This window comes from Oncorhynchus kisutch, linkage group LG8 (assembly GCF_002021735.2).
Source record: "Oncorhynchus kisutch isolate 150728-3 linkage group LG8, Okis_V2, whole genome shotgun sequence".
NCBI lineage: Eukaryota > Metazoa > Chordata > Actinopteri > Salmoniformes > Salmonidae > Oncorhynchus > Oncorhynchus kisutch.
The window spans coordinates 47,188,344-47,210,872 of NC_034181.2; the positions used below are offsets into that span (position 1 = coordinate 47,188,344).

The window sequence follows — 22,529 nt, forward strand, 5'->3', positions numbered from 1 at the left end:
AGTAATTTTTTGAAGCACCATTGCTTGAAGCACCTTTGGCAGTGATTTGGCAGTGATTACAGCCTTGAGTCTTCTTGGGTATGACGCTACAAGCTTGGCACACCTGTAGTTTCTCCCATTCTTCTCTGCAGATCCTCTCAAGCTCTGTCAGGTTGGATGGGCAGCGTCGCTACAGAGCTTTTTTCAGGTCTCTCCAGAGATGTTTGATCAAGTTCCAGTCTGGGCTCTGGCTGGGCCACTCAAAGACATTCAAATACTTGTCCCGAAGCACCTCCTGCGCTTTCTTGTCTGTGTGCTTAGGGTCATTGTCCTGTTGGAAGCTGAACCTTCACCCCAGTCTTGAAGGAGTTCCTACATATGCTGAACACTTGTTGGCTGTTTTTCCTTCACTCTGAATGATGGTCCCACTAAGCACAAAGCAGATGGGATGGCGTATTGCTGCAGAATGTTTTGGTAGCCATGCTGGTTAACTGTGCCTTGAATTCTAAATAAATCACTGACAGTGAAGCACCCCTACACCTCCTCCTCCATGTTTCACGGTGGGAGCCAGATCATCCGTTCACCTACTCTGCATCTCACAAACACAGCGGGTGGAACCAAAAATGTTGATGTCAGATGTCCACCGGTCTAATGTCCATTTCTCGTGTTTCTTGGACCAAGCAAGTCTCTTCTTCTTGTTGGTGTCCTTTAGTAGTTGTTTCTTTGCAGCGATTCACACAGTCTCCTCTGAAAAGTTGATGTTGAGATGTGTCTGTTACTTGAACTCTGAAGCATTTATTTGGGCTGCAATTTCTGAGGCTGGTAACTCTAAATGAACTTATCCTCTGCAGCAGAGGTAACTTTGGGTCTTCCTTTCCTGTAGCGATCCTCATGAAAGCCAGTTTCTGCACTCAAAGTTCTCGACATTTTCCAGATTGACTGACCTTCATGTCTTCCTGACCTTCAAGTAATGATGGACTGCCATTTCTCTTTGCAAATAAGGCTATATTCTGTATACCAACCCTACCTTGTCACAACACAACTGATGGGCTCAAACGCATTAATAAGGAGAGAAATTCCACAAATGAACTTAAGGCACACCTGTTAATTTAAATTTACTCCAGGTGACTACCTCATGAAGCTGGTTGAGAGAATGCCAAGAATGTGCAAAGCTGTCATCAAGGCAAAAAGGTGGACACTTTGACGGGTGATGTTTCGGAGGACGCAGCGATGAGACAAAATCGAAATTGGGGAGAAAAAGGGGGTAACATTTTGGGGGGGGCGGTATTACTTTAGTGCCTTATTGCAAACAGGATGCATGTTTTGGAATAATTTTCACTCTGTCATTTAGGTTAGTATTGTGGAGTAAACTACATTGTTGGGTGCCTGTATGTTTGTAGTGTCTGGGTGTATTGATTCACCATCCATAGTGTAATTAGTAATGTACCATGCCTTAAGGGATATTCAATGTCTGCTTTTTTTAACCCATAGACCAATTTGTTCCCTTCTTTGCAAACCATTAGATAAGCTCCCTGGTCTTTGTGGTTGAATCCGTGCTTGAAATTCACACAGAGTGAGTCCATTCAACTTATTGTGACTTGTTAAGCACAATTTTATTTAGGCTTAACATAACAAAAGGGTTTTATACTTATTGACTCAAGAAATTCAGAAACTCAAGATCAGTGGCACAACATCTCAATTTAATCAATTTAAAATTCAGACGAACAACAAAATGTGGAAAGGTGGTGTGAATACTTTCCGAAGACATTGTATGTTTATTTTATTTTATTTTACCTTTATTTAACCAGGTAGGCAAGTTGAGAACAAGTTCTCATTTACAATTGCGACCTGGCCAAGATAAAGCAAAGCAGTTCGACAGATAAAACGACACAGAGTTACACATGGAGTAAAAACAAACATACAGTCAATAATGCAGTATAAACAAGTCTATATACAATGTGAGCAAATGAGGTGAGAAGGGAGGTAAAGGCAAAAAAGGCCAAGATGGCAAAGTAAATACAATATAGCAAGTAAAATACTGGAATGGTAGTTTTGCAATGGAAGAATGTGCAAAGTAGAAATAAAAAAATTATGGGGTGCAAAGGAGCAAAATAAATAAATAAATTAAAATTAAATACAGTTGGGAAAGAGGTAGTTGTTTGGGCTAAATTATAGGTGGGCTATGTACAGGTGCAGTAATCTGTGAGCTGCTCTGACAGTTGGTGCTTAAAGCTAGTGAGGGAGATAAGTGTTTCCAGTTTCAGAGATTTTTGTAGTTCGTTCCAGTCATTGGCAGCAGAGAACTGGAAGGAGAGGCGGCCAAAGAAAGAATTGGTTTTGGGGGTGACTAGAGAGATATACCTGCTGGAGCGTGTGCTACAGGTGGGAGATGCTATGGTGACCAGCGAGCTGAGATAAGGGGGGACTTTACCTAGCAGGGTCTTGTAGATGACATGGAGCCAGTGGGTTTGGCGACGAGTATGAAGCGAGGGCCAGCCAACGAGAGCGTACAGGTCGCAATGGTGGGTAGTATATGGGGCTTTGGTGATAAAACGGATTGCACTGTGATAGACTGCATCCAATTTGTTGAGTAGGGTATTGGAGGCTATTTTGTAAATGACATCGCCAAAGTCGAGGATTGGTAGGATGGTCAGTTTTACAAGGGTATGTTTGGCAGCATGAGTGAAGGATGCTTTGTTGCGAAATAGGAAGCCAATTCTAGATTTAACTTTGGATTGGAGATGTTTGATATGGGTCTGGAAGGAGAGTTTACAATCTAACCAGACACCTAAGTATTTGTAGTTGTCCACGTATTCTAAGTCAGAGCCGTCCAGAGTAGTGATGTTGGACAGGCGGGTAGGTGCAGGCAGCGATCGGTTGAAGAGCATGCATTTAGTTTTACTTGCATTCAAGAGCAATTGGAGGCCACGGAAGGAGAGTTGTATGGCATTGAAGCTTGCCTGGAGGGTTGTTAACACAGTGTCCAGAGAAGGGCCGGAAGTATACAGAATGGTGTCGTCTGCGTAGAGGTGGATCAGGGACTCACCAGCAGCAAGAGCGACCTCATTGATGTATACAGAGAAGAGAGTCGGTCCAAGAATTGAACCCTGTGGCACCCCCATAGAGACTGCCAGAGGTCCGGACAGCAGACCCTCCGATTTGACACACTGAACTCTATCAGAGAAGTAGTTGGTGAACCAGGCGAGGCAATCATTTGAGAAACCAAGGCTGTCGAGTCTGCCGATGAGGATATGGTGATTGACAGAGTCGAAAGCCTTGGCCAGATCAATGAATACGGCTGCACAGTAATGTTTCTTATCGATGGCGGTTAAGATATCGTTTAGGACCTTGAGCGTGGCTGAGGTGCACCCATGACCAGCTCTGAAACCAGATTGCATAGCAGAGAAGGTATGGTGAGATTCGAAATGGTCGGTAATCTGTTTGTTGACTTGGCTTTCGAAGACCTTAGAAAGGCACGGTAGGATAGATATAGGTCTGTAGCAGTTTGGGTCAAGAGTGTCCCCCCCTTTGAAGAGGGGGATGACCGCAGCTGCTTTCCAATCTTTGGGAATCTCAGACGACACGAAAGAGAGGTTGAACAGGCTAGTAATAGGGGTGGCAACAATTTCGGCAGATAATTTTAGAAAGAAAGGGTCCAGATTGTCTAGCCCGGCTGATTTGTAGGGGTCCAGATTTTGCAGCTCTTTCAGAACATCAGCTGAATGGATTTGGGAGAAGGAGAAATGGGGAAGGCTTGGGCGAGTTGCTGTTGGGGGTGCAGTGCTGTTGTCCGGGGTAGGAGTAGCCAGGTGGAAAGCATGGCCAGCCGTAGAAAAATGCTTATTGAAATTCTCAATTATGGTGGATTTATCAGTGGTGACAGTGTTTCCTATCTTCAGTGCAGTGGGCAGCTGGGAGGAGGTGTTCTTATTCTCCATGGACTTTACAGTGTCCCAGAACTTTTTTGAGTTAGTGTTGCAGGAAGCAAATTTCTGCTTGAAAAAGCTAGCCTTGGCTTTTCTAACTGCCTGTGTATAATGATTTCTAGCTTCCCTGAACAGCTGCATATCACGGGGGCTGTTCGATGCTAATGCAGAACGCCATAGGATGTTTTTGTGTTGGTTAAGGGCAGTCAGGTCTGGGGAGAACCAAGGGCTATATCTGTTCCTGGTTCTAAATTTCTTGAATGGGGCATGTTTATTTAGGATGGTTAGGAAGGCATTTAAAAAAAATATCCAGGCATCCTCTACTGACGGGATGAGATCAATATCCTTCCAGGATACCCCGGCCAGGTCGATTAGAAAGGCCTGCTCGCAGAAGTGTTTCAGGGAGCGTTTTACAGTGATGAGTGGCGGTCGTTTGACCGCTGACCCATTACGGATGCAGGCAATGAGGCAGTGATCGCTGAGATCTTGGTTGAAGACAGCAGAGGTGTATTTAGAGGGGAAGTTGGTTAGGATGATATCTATGAGGGTGCCCGTGTTTAAGGTTTTGGGGAGGTACCTGGTAGGTTCATTGATAATTTGTGTGAGATTGAGGGCATCAAGTTTAGATTGTAGGATGGCTGGGGTGTTAAGCATGTTCCAGTTTAGGTCGCCTAGCAGCACGAACTCTGAAGATAGATGGGGGGCAATCAGTTCACATATGGTGTCCAGAGCACAGCTGGGGGCAGAGGGTGGTCTATAGCAGGCGGCAACGGTGAGAGACTTGTTTTTAGAGAGGTGGATTTTTAAAAGTAGAAGTTCAAATTGTTTGGGTACAGACCTGGATAGTAGGACAGAACTCTGCAGGCTATCTTTGCAGTAGATTGCAACACCGCCCCCTTTGGCAGTTCTATCTTGTCTGAAAATGTTGTAGTTTGGAATTAAAATGTCTGAGTTTTTGGTGGTCTTCCTAAGCCAGGATTCAGACACAGCTAGAACATCCGGGTTGGCAGAGTGTGCTAAAGCAGTGAATAGAACAAACTTAGGGAGGAGGCTTCTAATGTTAACATGCATGAAACCAAGGCTATTACGGTTACAGAAGTCGTCAAAAGAGAGCGCCTGGGGAATAGGAGTGGAGCTAGGCACTGCAGGGCCTGGATTCACCTCTACATCGCCAGAGGAACATAGGAGGAGTAGAATAAGGGTACGGCTAAAAGCTATGAGAATTGGTCGTCTAGAACGTCTGGAACATAGAGTAAAAGGAGGTTTCTGGGGGCGATAAAATAGCATCAAGGTATAATGTACAGACAAATGTATGGTAGGATGTGAATACAGTGGAGGTAAACCTAGGTATTGAGTGATGAAGAGAGAGATATTGTCTCTAGAAACATTGTTGAAACCAGGAGATGTCATTGCATGTGTGGGTGGTGGAACTAATAGGTTGGATAAGGTATAGTGAGCAGGACTAGAGGCTCTACAGTGAAATAAGCCAATAAACACTAACCAGAACAGAAATGGACAAGACATATTGACATTAAGGAGAGGCATGCTTAGTCGAGTGATCAAAAGGGTCCGGTGAGTGGAGAGGTTGGTTGGTGATTTAGACAGCTAGCCAGGGCTAGCTACCTGTTGTTAGCTACCTCTTGCGTCAGTAGATTAGTGGGGTTCCGTGTGGTAGAGGGGATTAATCCAAATCACACAACAACAACAAAAATAAAAACAATAGATATAGTTATAGAGGCCCAAGAAGAAAACATAATAATAATAATAAAAAATAAAATAAAAAATAAAATAAAAATATATATAAAAAAAAAATTGTCCGATTGTCTATTCAGATAGCAGCCGGTAAGACAGCTAACGGTTAGCAGGCCGCAGATGGGCGTTCAGGTAACGTCGCGACGGAGGAGCCAGCCAAATAACTCCTTCGGGTAGATAACGTCGGCAGTCCAGTTGTGAAGGCCCGGTGGGGCTCCGCGAAAGCAGTAAAACGGGTCCGGATAGGTGACTGCAGCCCAGGTGTGATTGATGGAACTCAGGAGTGATTGACGGAGCTTGCTAGCTCCGGAATAATTGATGTTTGCTCCGGAATCGACGAAGGCCGATAGTCACACGGATAGCAGCTAGCTAGCTGTGAGATCCGGGTATGAATGTCCAGAGAGCAGTCGAAATCCAGGGACATGGAGAGAAAAATTGGTCCGGTATGTTCCGTTCCGAGCCGCGCTGCGCCGTACAGAACTGGCGATAGATTTTCGAGCTAAAGGATAGCTGATGACCACAAACCGTGGTTAGCTGGATACTAACGATTTGCCAGTAAAGGAGCTAACTAGCTTCTGAACTAGCTTCTGGATTAGCTTCTGGCTAGTTTCAGGCTAGCTTCTTGGAGTTTCTGGCTAGCTTCTTGGAGGATTACAGATCTGAGGTAAATAATACTTTTTTATAAATATACATTGGTGAGGCGGGTTGCAGGAGAGTGTTTTGAAGATGAGTTGATGGAAAATAAAAATAAAATGTATGTGAAAAAGTTGTAAATATATATATATACAGGACACGACAAGACGAGGACAAAAGACGTCTGAACTGCTATGCCACCTTGGTGATCTAAGTGTGTGTGCACACAGTGCCTTCGGTGAGGGGGGGGGGGGGGCAGGACTCTACAGGAAGTGGCTACCAGAAGAAGAGCAGAGAGATGCTAAGAGAGCCTAGGCCGTCCTCCTTTGGGATGACATGCCATTATGCTGAATGGGGAACACACGAGTCATTCAGGTTGTCCCACGCCAGCCTGGCCAGGAGCCAGCGCACTTATCTCAATCTAATCCTGCACAATGATGCAGCAGAGCACCTCTTAATTATGGGCAGAGGCACTCTTCTCTCACAACAGACAAAAGCGCATGCACACGTGCACACACAAATGTGCACACACACACGCACAAACGCTAATGCGCATGACACACACAACAACCAGAAACAACCAAACGGATACATCAAAAAAACATGCATCTTATTCATCACAAGCGTACAGCATACAGATACAGGAGCCTTTGAGGGGAAAATCTGTCAGACAGTGCGAGAGCTGCTGCTACGGCATCTCAAACAGCAAATGCATAGGCAACGGAAGGCAGGCTTCATCAACATGTCACACACCACTTTGCAATGAGCTGGAGGCAGTATGCATTTTGGAAACATACAGTTTACTTAATTGTTTGAAACCTGAAAGTTTTACTACATATTATGGAGGCATGTCTTTACCTTGCTTCAAAGTAGCCTAGCAAAAATCAGACCCATAATCAGAGGGTATTAGCCAAAGGCACAATCCTAGTCATATAAGCAGCCCATGCTACTTGTTGCCTATCAGATCTCCCCCTCTTTCTACATTTCTAGGATATTTTCCTCTCTGTCACATGTGCTTTAGACTGTTTTTTCCCACTAATTGCATTATGGAACAAACATTTGCACGTAGCCTACTGCCTTGTGTGCGTTGCTGCACTTATAATGTGAAGAAATAATAGTTCATCAACATTTTAATACAATTATTCTGATCTGTTGCATCAGACTCATTTATTATTATTATTTTTTAAATGTAGCCTAGGCCTACTGGTTGCATAAATGTGGGATCTATCGTCCCACAACTGTCCCAGAGTCTGTTTGAAATAGGCTATTTCTTCCTTGTCAAGCTGATCAATAAAATAGGTAAACTTTTCTACTATGGGGGATAGTAGAGTGACATAGACTAGTGATTTTGCTGTTCGTTCCTCATCTTGTTGGGCGAGGAAAAGTAAATGTGAACAGTTATTCCAGCATCTTCAAAGTGCGCATCAGAATTCAGTAAGAATGGCCGCACATCCTTGCATCCTTGACTTGCTGTTAAACAAAAAAAGATTACCGTAATCTAAATGTGATTTGTCATTCTGAGCACCGCGGATGGACGCCTTAATCAGTTTACTCACCCAATGCACATGGGTCCGGTCAATTTCTCAAATTGTTCAGCACCACATTTTCCTAACGAAATGCTGGTGTGCACATACTACAACCTAGAGACATCAATATGAAAAGCAATGTTTTCAGATACAACAATTCACCAACCTCAGAAGTGGTTGTATTCCAAAAGTTTGGGGGTATTTCAGAGGTTGTTTGTTACCCCGTACTTGCCTGTGTATGGTTGCAAGTCTGAACCAGGCAAAAAGATGTACGTTCGTGGGAAACCAATGAGGATCAAGGAATTATCCACACACATACGGTCCTAGAAATCACCCCAGACAGGTACCCCAACCAACCACAAACAATGAAAAGCATCCAGATTAAGCATGCGGTGGCCACCTGGTCTGTGAACCTCAAAGAGCATGTGCTTGCTTCTCAGATGGTATATGTGCCCAAAGTGTTCTAACGCCCTGGACAAGAGCTATAATCTGTCCCAAACTCCAGGGCGTACCTATTAGCTAGCTAGCTCTGGTCCGCACTAGCTCTGGTCCGCAATAATTAGCTCTGATCCAGGGCGTAGCTAGAAGTTAGTGCGGACCAGAGCTAGCTAGCTACACCCTAGAGCAGAGTTAGTGCGGAACAGAGCTAGATAGCTACACCCTGGACCAGAGCTAGATAGCTACACCCTGGACCAGAGCTAGATAGCTACTAGCTATGCCCTGGACCAGAGCTAGTGACATATTACAGCTCTGGTCCAGGGTGTTGGAGCACAACATATGCACATACCAACAGGAGCTTTCATCCATCCCTGCCTGCTACTGCCCAATGGGTACAATCTACAAGGCAGCCCACTGTCTGTTCATTCCTCTCACAATTCCACCTGGTATACGCACGCATGCGCTGTTAGTGGACGCAAGGCGAAACAATAGCAGAACCTGGGTAAACCAATCATGGAAGACAAGGGCCACAATATGAACCATAGGGAAAGTGAGCGATTCATACTACCATTCCTAATGCAACCGGTGCAACTAGCAGAGATGTACGTGGCTGTGTTGGAGCATAGTGCACCTAGATCAGACTGGAGAGGTCAGCTAGTGCATAACCTCTGTGGCTCAGCTGACAGGACAAGGAGGGGGAGGGGGGGGGGGGCAAAGGCTGACAGATTAGGTTCAAGGGTGAAAAGCAGGGTTCAGGAGGTGCAGTGACTGGGGGGTTAAGTAGTGCCCTAATGCCAGGGCCTAACTGGCATGCCATGCTTCAGGTACGGTACTGTATAGTATAATGCAGGGAGCATTCTCCAGTAGTCCACAAAGCAGGAAACACAACAACACACACACAAGTCCAGATCAAACACCACTCACTTAGCGGCCTGCGTGACAACATGACCGTGCTCCCGCAAGCTCTGCCCTGCAAACAAAACACACCAATATCTTGGGATCAATGTCAGCAAACCTGGAATAGGGGGGAATCAGGGGTGGATAACATGGCAGCTTAACAGCCTGCATAGTGCACTAGATACCAAATGTTTAAAAAATATTTTTAAAACTGTGCATCCTTCTGGTAGATATTATTGATGTAGGGCCAGGAGTTAGTCCTGTTGATGTAGGACCAGGAGTTAGTCCTGAGCATGATGGCCTCCTGATCGGTTGACAAGGACAAGAAGAAAGTTCTGGCTTCCTTCACATAACCTTCATCTGATCCAGTATGGATGAGTACCAATGCCCTGACTGCAGGCCTGTACGTCTCCCTCTAAGTTCCACCTGCCATACTTAGCGCCCTCCTGTGTTTACAAGGTCCTGGACGTTGGAGGAGGGGCCTCCTGCAGTAAGGGGCAGCTGCTGCAGCACCACAGCAGGCTGATAGAGGGACGCCTCTGCCAGTAAAAGTTGATGGTCACAGTAAAAATCATAGTAAAAACACTATTTCCCTTTTCAGGGCCCTAATAACCCTGCCTCCGTCCAGACCGCACATGAACATGCAGATCGGGCAGACGCCACAGGGGCCCACCCCACACATTACATCAGGCTTAATGGTGTGTATGATCCTCGTCCCCTCCCCACTCAGTGTCAGGAGCCCAAAAGGAGTTACGGTTAAGGAGCCGTGGTCTGGGCACAGGCGAGAACTCATTTTATCACCTTTCGCATACACTCGGGGAGAAGTAGGACAGACCCAAAACCATAAAGCTGAGCTGGGATATACAGATGGAGGGACAGCAGAAAGAGGTGGAGGGAGAAGAAGCGGGGAGGAAAATTAAGAGAAAAAAAAGAGGGGGGGAATTACAAAAAGAGGGGAAAGGGGAGGGAGGTCTAAAGAGGACAGGCCAGCACCATAAAGATAAGGATATACAGATGGAGGGACAGCTGAAAGAGGAGGAAGTAGGAAGACATTTAAAAAGAGGGGAGTGTAAGTAGGGCAGAAAGATTACTTTCTGCAGTGCTTTACCATTACTCAGAGGTAGATCTGGAATTGGGGACGAGACCGAGACCTAATTTAGCTGGTTGTAGATCTGGACAGAGAGGTAACAATCTTGGCTTAAAATGAGAGTTGAGTATGCAGTTTTCACTCTTGAATTGCATACCTTAAATCTCAAAACTTTGCGTCCCTGAAGCAAACTTCTAGGCCTAACAATACCGACCATATTGATAAATTCTACTAAATTCTACTAAAAATTAAAACCAACATCCTCTCACTGTCAACTGCATTTATTTTCAGCAAACTTAAAGTGTCAATATTTGTATGAACATAACAAGTTTCAACAACTGAGACAAACTGATCGAGAAGCACCAGATGTGCCTGTTCTTACTGTGAGATGTTACCCCACTCTTCCACCAAGGCACCTGCAAGTTCCAGAAAATTTCTGGGGGGGGGAATGGCCCTAGCCCTTACCCTCCGTTCCAACAGGTCCCAGATGTGCTCAAAGGGATTGACATCCGGGGTCTTCGTTGCCCATGGCAGAACACTGACATACCTGTCTTGCAGGAAATCACACACAGAACGAGCAGTATGGCTGGTGGCATTGTCATACTGGAGGGTCATGTCAGGCTGAGTCTGCAGGAAGGGTACCACATGAGAGAGGAGGATGTCTTCCCTGTAACGCACAGCGTTGAGATTGCCTGCAATGACAACAAGCTCAGTCCGATGATGCTGTGACACACCGCCCCAGACCATGATAGACACCTCCAAATCGATCACGCTCCAGAGTACAGGCCTCGGTGTAACACTCATTCCTTCAACAATAAACGCAAATCCGACCATCACCCCTAGTGAGACAAAACTGTGACTGAAGAGCACTTTTTGCCAGTCCTGTCTGGTCCAGCAACAGTGGGAATGTGCCCATAGGCGTGATGTCTGGTGAGGATCTGCCTTACAACATGCCTACAAGCCCCCAGTCCAGCCTCTCTCAGCGTATTGCGGGCAGTCTGAGCACTGATGGAGGGATTGTGCAGTTGTTGTTGCCATCCTGTACCTGTCTGGCAGGTGTGATGTTCGGATGTACCAATCCTGTGCAGGTGTTGTTACACGTGGTCTGCCAGTGCGAGGACGATCAGCTGTCTGTCCTGTCTCCCTGTAGCGCTGTCTTAGGCGTCTCACAGTACGGAGATTGCAATTTATTGCACTGGCCACATCTGCAGTCCTCATGCCTCCTTGCAGCATGCCTAAGGCACATTTACACAGATGAGCAGGGACCCTGGGCATCTTTCTTGTGGTGTTTTTCAGCGTCAGTAGAAAGACCTCTTTAGTGTCCTCAGTTTTCATAACTGTGACCTTAATTGCCTAACGTCTGTAAGCTGTTAGTGTCTTAACGACCGTTCCACAGGTGCACGTTCATTAATTGTTTATGTTATGTTTCATTGAACAAGCATGGGAAACAGTGTTTAAAACCTTTATAATAAAGATCTCTGAAGTTATTTGAATTTTACCAATTATCTTTGAAAGACAGGGTCCTGAAAAAGGGACATTTCTTTCTTGCTGAGTTTAGATTAATATACCTTTGATAAAAATGTGTCCCATTCAAGCATTTGGCCGTCATTGTAAATAAGAATTTGTTCTTAACTGACTTGCCAAGTTAAATAAAGATTAAATACATATTAATCAGGCAAATTGTGCCTTAAAAACACTTTGAAATCTCTTCCTTTACAATTCCCGTAGGCATCATCGCCCCACTTTTCCTCAGTTTCGATCTCAACTCTCAGTACATATCCATCTCACGTAGAAAGAGCCAGGCCCATCTATACTGAACAAAAATATAAACGCAACATGTAGAGTGTTTTATGAGCTGAAATAAAAGATCCCAGAACTGTTTCATAACTCACAAAAAGTTTATTACTCTCAAATTTTGAGTACAAATTTGTTTACATCATGTTAGTGAGTATTTCTCCTTTTCCTAGATAATCCATCCACTTGACAGGTGTGGCAGATCAAGAAGCTGATTAAACAGCATGATCATTACACAGGTGCACTTTGTGCTGGGGACAATAAAAGGCCACTAAAATGTGCAGTTTTGTCACGCAACACAATACCACAGATGTCTCAAGTTGAGGGAGCATGCAATTGGCATGCTGACTGCAGGAATGTCAACCAGAGCTGCTGCCAGAGAATGAAATGTTCAGTTATCTACCATAAGCCGCTTCCAACGTTGTTTTAGAGAATTTGGAAGTATGTTGAACTGGCATCACAACCACAGACCACGTGTAACCACGCAAGCCCAGGACCTCCACATCCGGCTTCTTCACCTGCGGGATAGACTGAGACCAGCCACCCGGACAGCTGAGGAAAAGGGACCTTTTGTGGGGAAAACTCATTCTGATTGGCTGGGTCTATCTCCACAGTGGGTCGGCCTGTTGTGCAAGTGGGTGGGCCTATGCCCTCCCAGGCCCACCCATGGCTGCGCACCTGCACCAGTCATGTGAAATCCATAGATTAGGGCATAATGAATTTATTTCAATTGACTGATTTCCTTATATGAACTGTAAAATCATTAAAATGATTGAGTTTATATTTTCGTTCAGTGTAGTTGTCAACTAGCATCTAGTTGTCAACACAGTGTCTGTCAATAGCACATCATTGATCATTCCTGACCCTCATTCACAGCTCCCTCTGAAGCTCATGTCCTCAACCCTGGCTCCTTGTTCAAAGACACAATATTACTTTACCGAGAATAAAACGGAAACAGATAAAAACACAATCAAAACCGAGAAACTGAATGGGGGGGAGGGGGGTGTTGTTGTGGGAAGTGCTTTGCAGTGGAAGCCTCTTCTTATACCCCTGGTGCGCTCCCATCTTTCCTGCTGGGATCAGAGATTAGGAAAGCGTAGAACGCTCCGCAGGCGCCTCTCGGAATGCTGAAAGTGTTGTGAATGGAGTTCAGGGCCGAGGAGAGATGTGAGAGCCCAGCAGGGTGAAGTTTGATGCCAGAGTTGAAATGGTCGCCATGTACCTTTGCACAGGTGTTTACAGAACAGTGGAGAGCAGGAGGATTGCATTGCCAGGGCTTGGTGGCCTGCTCCCAGCACAGAATCCCCGCTGGCATCTGGCTGGTGCATGGCACAGGGATGCCAGTCTGCTCCATGTTCAGGGAGCCTCTTTAATAAGTGCTGTCATTCCACTAAAAACAGATTTATGACTGCAAGAGGAATCTTCGGGAAGAAAGGCAATCCATTTAACATCTTATCTCCCCTATAGAGGGGGACTAAATGTTCGCTTAAGTGTTTTTCCATTTAAATGACTGTCTACAACAGCTTACAGGCAACACTATAAATTCCTGGGCTTTTAGCGGTTCCCTTCATCCTTTTAAGTAGCAACAACAGTGACCACAAGGAGACTGGAGAGAGGGGCACAGAGAAAAAGGAAGAGAGAGGGAAGAGTGCTGCACATCAAGTACTTTTGATTCCCTATAAAATGTCCCTCTTAAGAATGCTTACTTCTCCAAGCCAATTTAATGCGCAATTTCAATCGATTCAAGCCCCTGAAAAAAAACTTTTTCAAATACCCTGTACCTCGAGCTGTTAAGTCTCTGCAGGACATCAAATAGCCTCTCCTTCTGGCAACACATTCCCTCTACTATTTTTCTTTCTCCCTCTCTCTCAGTGCTGGAAATCCTTAAAATACTATCTGAAGACGTGAGAGGCTTCACACGGCATCTATTCATTCTGTTGAGTCATTCGACTGCCTTGCTCATGCATTTGATATCGACACTTGAAGAGCGTATTTTCAAACTCAATTCTTCCTCTCTTCATTGGTTCACCTACGAACATACACTTCACCTAGGAACATGCACTTCCGGCTGCATGACGTGTGGGTGCTTGGCCCAACAACTTTTACAGGACTTTGAGAAGTCTTTGCTCCAGAGCTTTGGTTCTTTTGGAGTGGGTGGACAGGACTGATGACCAAAACAGAGCGGACACAGGGAAGTCTCTGGTGGTGGTATGGGGCTGAACAGAGAGAGTACAGTGCTTGATCTGCCTCTCCCTGTCAGCGAATTAGCTCCAATGGAGAGAGGGAGAATGTGCTCCCAAAAAATAAGACGTCCTCCTGAAGTCACACCAGCCTTCGAAATAGCTGACCCACTTGTAGACACACTTTAGATAACTGCCTGTCCTCGATGTTGTAACCGATAAAGGTTTGCAGTATACAGTGCCTTGCGAAAGTATTCGGCCCCCTTGAACTTTGCGACCTTTTGCCACATTTCAGGCTTCAAACATAAAGATATAAAACTGTATTTTTTTGTGAAGAATCAACAAGTGGGACACAATCATGAAGTGGAACGACATTTATTGGATTTTTCAAACTTTTTTAACAAATCAAAAACTGAAAAATTGGGCGTGCAAAATTATTCAGCCCCTTTACTTTCAGTGCAGCAAACTCTCTCCAGAAGTTCAGTGAGGATCTCTGAATGATCCAATGTTGACCTAAATGACTAATGATGATAAATACAATCCACCTGTGTGTAATCAAGTCTCCGTATAAATGCACCTGCACTGTGATAGTCTCAGAGGTCCGTTAAAAGCGCAGAGAGCATCATGAAGAACAAGGAACACACCAGGCAGGTCCGAGATACTGTTGTGAAGAAGTTTAAAGCCGGATTTGGATACAAAAATATTTCCCAAGCTTTAAACATCCCAAGGAGCACTGTGCAAGCGATAATATTGAAATGGCAGGAGTATCAGACCACTGCAAATCTACCAAGACCTGGCCGTCCCTCTAAACTTTCAGCTCATACAAGGAGAAGACTGATCAGAGATGCAGCCAAGAGGCCCATGATCACTCTGGATGAACTGCAGAAATCTACAGCTGAGGTGGGAGACTCTGTCCATAGGACAACAATCAGTCGTATATTGCACAAATCTGGCCTTTATGGAAGAGTGGCAAGAAGAAAGCCATTTCTTAAAGATATCCATAAAAAGTGTCGTTTAAAGTTTGCCACAAGCCACCTGGGAGACACACCAAACATGTGGAAGAAGGTGCTCTGGTCAGATGAAACAAAAATTGAACTTTTTGGCAACAATGCAAAACGTTATGTTTGGCGTAAAAGCAACACAGCTGAACACACCATCCTCACTGTCAAACATGGTGGTGGCAGCATCATGGTTTGGGCCTGCTTTTCTTCAGCAGGGACAGGGAAGATGGTTAAAATTGATGGGAAGATGGATGGAGCCAGATACAGGATCATTCTGGAAGAAAACCTGATGGAGTCTGCAAAAGACCTGAGACTGGGACGGAGATTTGTCTTCCAACAAGACAATGATCCAAAACATAAAGCAAAATCTACAATGGAATGGTTCAAAAATAAACATATCCAGGTGTTAGAATGGCCAAGTCAAAGTCCAGACCTGAATCCAATCGAGAATCTGTGGAAAGAACTGAAAACTGCTGTTCACAAATGCTCTCCATCCAACCTCACTGAGCTCGAGCTGTTTTGCAAGGAGGAATGGGAAAACATTTCAGTCTCTCGATGTGCAAAACTGATAGACATACCCCAAGTGACTTACAGCTGTAATCGCAGCAAAAGGTGGTGCTACAAAGTATTAACTTAAGGAGGCTGAATAATTTTGCACGCCCAATTTTTCAGTTTTTGATTTGTTTAAAAAGTTTGAAATATCCAATAAATGTCGTTCCACTTCATGATTGTGTCCCACTTGTTGTTAATTCTTCACAAAAAAACACAGTTTTATATCTTTATGTTTGAAGCCTGAAATGTGGCAAAAGGTCGCAAAGTTCAAGGGGGCCGAATACTTTCTCAAGGCACTGTATACGCACGGGAGACTGAAGATGGCAACTCATCCGCTGCTGCTACTACTGCTGCTGTTGCTGAGTAAAATAACCTGTAAAACCTTGGGAGAGGTAAAGAACGTGGTGATGTGGAACGCTACAGTACATGAGACGATACACACGTATCTACATGACACACCACTTCTCAACTCCCTTACCCCAAGCAAAGAGAGGGAAAACTTCAGAAAGGCAGTCCTTAAGACTTACGCAATAACATAATATATGCAAGCTTTCTTCATCGGCACAAATCTCCAATTCGCCCGTGTTCCTTTCAGCGATGACACTCAAGGCCAAGTATAATGGGGTGCTGACACATTTGTGTTGCATTAGGCCCTGAACCAGTGGAGGCAATAACAGGGGGCCATTTGAATGTACATTATGGAAGCACATTAGTAAGAACAGCAAACAAAGACTAGAGACATTTAATGAGAAAAATATATACACGAGCCTATCTTTGTATGGGCAGAGGAATGCATCGCCCACTAAAACCCATGTCAGAGTGATAGAAAATTAATGATTGCGATGATGAACCCCACTCTGTGCTTTTTCCACTGCTTAGCTGTAGGCAAACATTGTGTGATGCCAGCCATATAAATGAGTGATAACAGAACCCCTCCACCAAGACTAGCCCATTACAGGCTTAACTAAATGATTAAGTGAAAATTTCGGTCCATATGTGCTTCGCAACACTGTACAGACAAACCTTTTTTGTACGAGTAACTCTGAAATGTAACCTAATAGTTAGGCACATGAAATGAAAGAACACAGGAGCACACATAGCCACGGACATTTAGTCAGTCACATCGTGTCGTTTCCAGATGTGTTCTGGAAAATTTACAAAAAGTAAGCCATACTTAATATCGTGAGGAAAATGTGAACACAACATGTGCTATCTATGTCTGTTGATGTGCACTGTGTGTGTAAAGGAGTATGTAGCTTAGTTAAGAACCATATCCATTGTCATTGTGTGCATGCGCAGTGAGGAATGTTTCCAGAGACAACAAGAGAGACGCAAACTCACTCAACTCTTCTTTTTTTGTTGCTATTATAGAGATGCTTCATTTTAGGCAGTCATCTGTCAAGTCTCGTGTTCCCAAATGGTCCCAACACCCTCGGCCAGGCAAGCTGAACAGAACACTGGGCCGGACCCATAGCTCTCATAGAATAGACAGCACTTTACAATGGCAGTGAGATAACACCGAGGCTGCTGAATGTCTAAGACATCTCCAAAAGGAAATATCTAAGTGGAGGGCCATAATTCCATTTGGAGAAAAAAAAGACAAGATGCTAAAACGGCAGGGGTGCCTCAACAGTTCCATTTGGATCTCTGTTGTAGCAGAGTGATCCGTGGACTCACCTCTGGTCCAGGAGGGTCCGTCTGCGTAGTTCGGTCAGGTTTTTGGCAGGTGGGCTTCAGGGCAGCTTTGGCACTCTCCTGCACACAGAACACACAGACCAACGTCAGAGACGGTCACTCATACTGCGGCCCGGAGTTCTTCCTGGTCAGGTCATGCGGTCAGGAACAACTCCCAGCCTACATTACGTCATAGTTAGGGCCAGGAGTTTTGTCCTGACCGTGTGGCTTGACTGAAAAATCCCAGGACCAAGTAGTATTATTAGTACCTTTTTAATGCGGTTTAAGAACACCACATGCCAAAAGAAGCGCCACAGACAATATTACATTCCAGCCGACAAAAACCCCCTAAAATCACTGGGGCTGGAAAGTTGAAAGACATGCAGGAAGGATTTCGTCAGCAAATATTGAACCACGTTACCTCGCAAAGTGCACCAAAAAAATAAGTAATATCAACTGACAGGGGAGTGCTGGCCAATGTGCTGCAAGGTCTTACTCGGGCAAAATGAACGCTTCTCAGCGGACAGATTTCAGCAGGTTTGGCTAAGAGCTGCCGTTTCCTTGAAAATTACAGCCCTGTTTTGGGGGGGGTGGCTGCTTACGATTCCACTGCAATGCTGCTGGTGAGTGTTACGTTCTGTTAATATCAATTCTACCAATTAGGGTTCAGAAATCTGAGGCATATGTCATGAATTTAAGTGAGGTATGCTGTCGCAGCAGACATGGCTGGTGTGTGCAGCATGCAATCTGCCGGAGAGTGAGTATCGTCACACCAACCGCGCCAGATTTCAAACAGTACGGGGGCTTCCAACATCCCTCGTCTTTGGCTGAGATCTGCAAATCACGAGGAACCTGATTGATTGGGCCATCCTTATCTGAGCTGGGCCAACAACACATTGAACAGTCTGTGTTTTCCTATGGACCATATGGTAGTCTGAGGAGAAGGAGAGAGGAGCAATTGGTACCTAGAACCAGAATGTGCAAATACACAGATGTCAAACGGGAACCGACTCTATGGTGCATACTGGCGGCACCAGGCATGTGACATAGAAGAGACGATGTATGAAGCCTCGGGAGCAAAGTATCAAATTATATTCTCTCTCAGTGCAATATATCAACTTGACAACGGCGCTACAAACCCTCACAAAATACTTGACATTCCAGTCTTGCATTTGAAGTATTTGGGGTTTTGATCTGATTCCAACATTCCAAACATGATTTATTTGTTTAGCTTTCTAAATTTGGTCAAAGCAGATTAAAATTAGCATTCAACAACACTGTACTTTTCCCTTCATATTTGTCTTTAATTTATATTAACGACGGGGAGAGGAGAGAGCAATGCTGCATGTGATAGGCTGGAGAAAGTCATAAACAAGGAAACAAAATGGGTGGGGGGAGTACTACTATTAGAAGAGTCTCCTCAGTGCCCTCTGCTGTTGTCATGGACTCCCCCACTTCACTCGCTCGTCGTCATCATCATCATCCTCCACACTAGTGGTGAGTAGCTAATATTTTTTGTTCTCCCTGTATCTAGCTCCTAACCATGTATTATCCACAGTCTGTGTGTTTGTCTCTCAGAGCAGCCAGTCCAGGACACTCAGAGGAACTCCTACAAGCAGAGATGCTGTCTGTGTGCACCGTGCTAAGGTGTTCCATACCCAAAAGCAACCAAGTTGTTTCTTTTTTGCACAGGCAACTTTTAAAAGACAGCACTTTTTGCATCCCGTATCCCATTTTGTATTTAATTGTACTCTATTGTATCTAAGTGATCTGAATTTCTAATGGAAGACGACACACAAATTCAAATGTTCAGACCGTCTTCTCAAACATTGTGGTATTGCTACGGTACGTCTCTCACCAGTTCAGCCTGCAATCGGAAGATCAGCTCATCCTTCTCCCTCAGCTGCAGCAGCAGAGCCTCTTCCCTCCCTGGCTCCTGGAAAGGAGTACAGACCAAGTCACACACAGTACTTCAGAAAGGGAATAAGTTAGAGGAGGTGAACACTGAGCGTTGAGCCACCACAGCACTACCCTAGAGTTGGTGATGGCTAGAATGTGGATTGAGAACACAGACCACTGTATTATGTTACAAGTGAACAGGGAGGCGGAGAGAGGACTGAAAAGTGTGTGGACAGTACATGCAAGGACTCCTCTGGTAAACTTAAGGCGAACTATGACCGCAGCGATTATAGACAGAAGAGGATGGAGCAGGCCCTAGGCAGGAGAGACCATGGCAGCAATGAGGAACCATACACCCACTCACACAACCAAGATGGCCCACTTCAAAACGTACTGGTCGAGAGAGAGCGAGCAAGAAAGAGTGAGAGTGAAACAAAAGTCCACCAACACGGAGCCAAGATAATGGCGTATGGCACGGCTGCAGACAAACTAGAACAATGTGGCTGTGAGTTACATAAGGCAAGTTGAGGCCATTCAATCTCTTGCCCAGAACCCCCGGCAGATACTTTGTGCAAAGGTCCTCGACCCTTGCTGCACTTTCTCAGACGGCCATGTTGTTTCTGAAATCTGCACCGATTGCTCAATGTGCACTTTGGATGAGTTGCCCTTACTGATGTTCTGCTATAATGAGAGCCCTGGCAGATCCCTTCAAAAGAAAGGTAAGCTCAAGGCAGTGGATGGGCAACAACATTATAAGACCATTAGTCTGTCACCAAACTATCATACCATGTGTTCTAAGTAACCCCATGTTGCAAACTTGAATTGGCTTAGTGCCTTCTGCTACTTTATGCCTGTTATTTATTTTCTTTGGGTTTCTTACACAACCTCAAATGTCTCTGTCAGTCACTGTTTGCTGGCCCACTGTTACTGTGATATCCTCCTTAACGGTTTGTTTCTTTCTGAAATAGACCTTGCTATGACATATTCAAACTAAATGTCAATATTATTAGCCAGATAATGCCATGAAAGCCTGTGTTTTTGTCCCCCTTCGGTGGGGTCACGTCCCGGGGAGGTCACAGAGTAAACAAGGAAATGAAACATCCTCTAAACCTTCGCCTGAGGGGAATCCTTAATTCTGTCTACATTAGAGAAGTTCAATGAGAGGCACTTTATCTCCACATTACCATAGCTAGGACCTCTGGGGGGTGGGTGAGAGAGGGTCCCAGTCCCACAGACGCGCAGGGGAGCACAGCAGCACCCTACCCTCCGTCACCCCTATGAATAAACAGAACAATAAGCATGCAGCATCTCTCCGTCCTCACAATTATCCTGACCACCCAAGGTTAACAGAGTTGGGCACAACGTCTGCATCAGGGTTGGGCTCAATTCCAATTAGAAATATTTTAATCAGCGATCCATTGAGGAAAATGTTCATTTCAATTTACTTCCTGAATTGACTGAATTAAACAAGAATTTACCTAACCATGGTCTGTTTAGTGACCCTGTCCTTTTTCTCATGGAGGGTTGAATGTTTACAGCACATGTGGCCGGGCCATGATAAGAAACAGCAGTTGGCATACACACACACACACCTTAGGAGCATCTCAAGGAGACAGGCAGGCTGCCAAAGTTTTCTAAAAGTTCAGGTTTATCTGCAGGCTCATCTGGCCTCTGGACAGACTGTCAGAAAGGGCTGCCTGTCCTGCCACCTGTTTGTACAGAGACAACATAAAAGTGTAGTGTTTGGGGAAAAGGTTATGCGGAAACACATCAGGCAATTGATGAGCTTGGCATTTCAATGAGATCGCCTCCACCCGAGGAGGAGCAGTGAAAAAAAGCTGTGCTCTCCACGGGAGCCGCTTTCCGAGGGCGCTAATTATAAAAAGGCAGGGATAACAAATGTTCCCTAAAGGAAGTTTTTGCTCAAAGTAGGACAAGGAGTGACACGGTTTCGTCTCAGGTGGGTTGCGGGGCTTTATTTTTAAACTCAGATTTTTCTGGAACGTCAGTACGAGACCCATCCGTCTCCCCTGTCATCCAACACAACGTCAGATGCATGGGCTCCTATTCTCAGCTCCCTCCCCCTCCCTCTCCATGCGAAGAGAAGGTAGTAATGGACCAGAGCGTCACACAGCGCTCTGCCTGTGCAGTGTTGCTGGTGCCATAGTTCCATGTAGGTCAGTAAGGAGGACACACACACAGAGAGAGACACACACACACAGACCTATTTTCCACTCCTGTGCTCTCCGCCCCAAAAGCGCAACAAAAACTCTGCCGCCCGCCACCAAACTAAATCCCCTTTCCTCAGAAACCCTGACAAAAGCCCATTTGATAAACCTCCCCTGCCACCCCAAGACTTTCCCCAAAGGGATTAATGAGATCATCTCATTGAGATCAAATTCCACTGATGCTATGGCTGAGAAAGACTCAGCCCCGTCAAGTTTCTGTGGCACTTTAAGAAGCAGAAGGACTGGAAAATGTTCCTGGGCATGCCGAGAGAAAGCAGGCATGAAAGAAGATCTAACTCACAAACAAATCCCCTTTTAAAGAACTCTGCAGGAGGTAGAATACACTTCTAAATGTGTTGAGGCTCGAAAAAGCACTAATGGTACATTATACAGCATAGCATAGATAGGAACCAGTCGTGGTTGAGCCTTGCAAAAGTGAGTTGTTAGCTGTAAAAACAGTTACCTTTAGGGGCAGCGTCTTCTCACTACAGGGGCTGATGGGGAGAGAATGAAGGCTGCCTGCAGGACTCGTGTCAGTGCTCTGAGGAGGGAGAGAGGTGGTGAGATTTAGATAGAAACTGAAGAGAAAAAAAACATCAATAACATGAACACAAAAATGCACAATTTCGAAATGTTACCATATTATTTTGAGGTGAGAGGATAAAACATGTCACCAGAGATAGGAACACGACTAAATATACAGCAATGGGTAGTTGAAACATGAGCTCTTAAAATAACTTGTCATTTTGCTGCCTTCTTGCCATTTACAGTGACATCAAGACGATTGTACAGTGACTATTCTGACACACGTAGGTTGAGTTGTACACTTACCTATTAACATACCTCGATACATAGAATGTCCAAACTGGGTAATAATCTTCATAATTTTATGCGTTTGGATGCCCCCTTTCAGAGAAGCAGTCCTATGTACACTTAAAGGTACAATGTAGTCAGACTAGTCCG

At 45.0% G+C, this 22,529-nt stretch overlaps 1 protein-coding gene across 2 annotated transcripts in view; it reads right to left on the minus strand.

Annotated features, from left to right (window-relative positions):
• The window catches only part of LOC109895604 (serine-rich coiled-coil domain-containing protein 1), a 117,909-nt gene that overhangs the window by 58,407 nt on the left and 36,973 nt on the right, over positions 1-22,529 (minus strand). For both annotated transcript variants that reach the window (XM_031830445.1, XM_031830446.1), the window contains exons 7-9: positions 22,030-22,107; positions 19,298-19,375; positions 17,443-17,520 (exon numbers count right to left, since the gene is read on the minus strand). In XM_031830445.1, the coding sequence (XP_031686305.1) occupies positions 17,443-17,520; positions 19,298-19,375; positions 22,030-22,107 (234 nt within the window). The remainder of the gene's footprint in view (positions 1-17,442; positions 17,521-19,297; positions 19,376-22,029; positions 22,108-22,529) is intronic.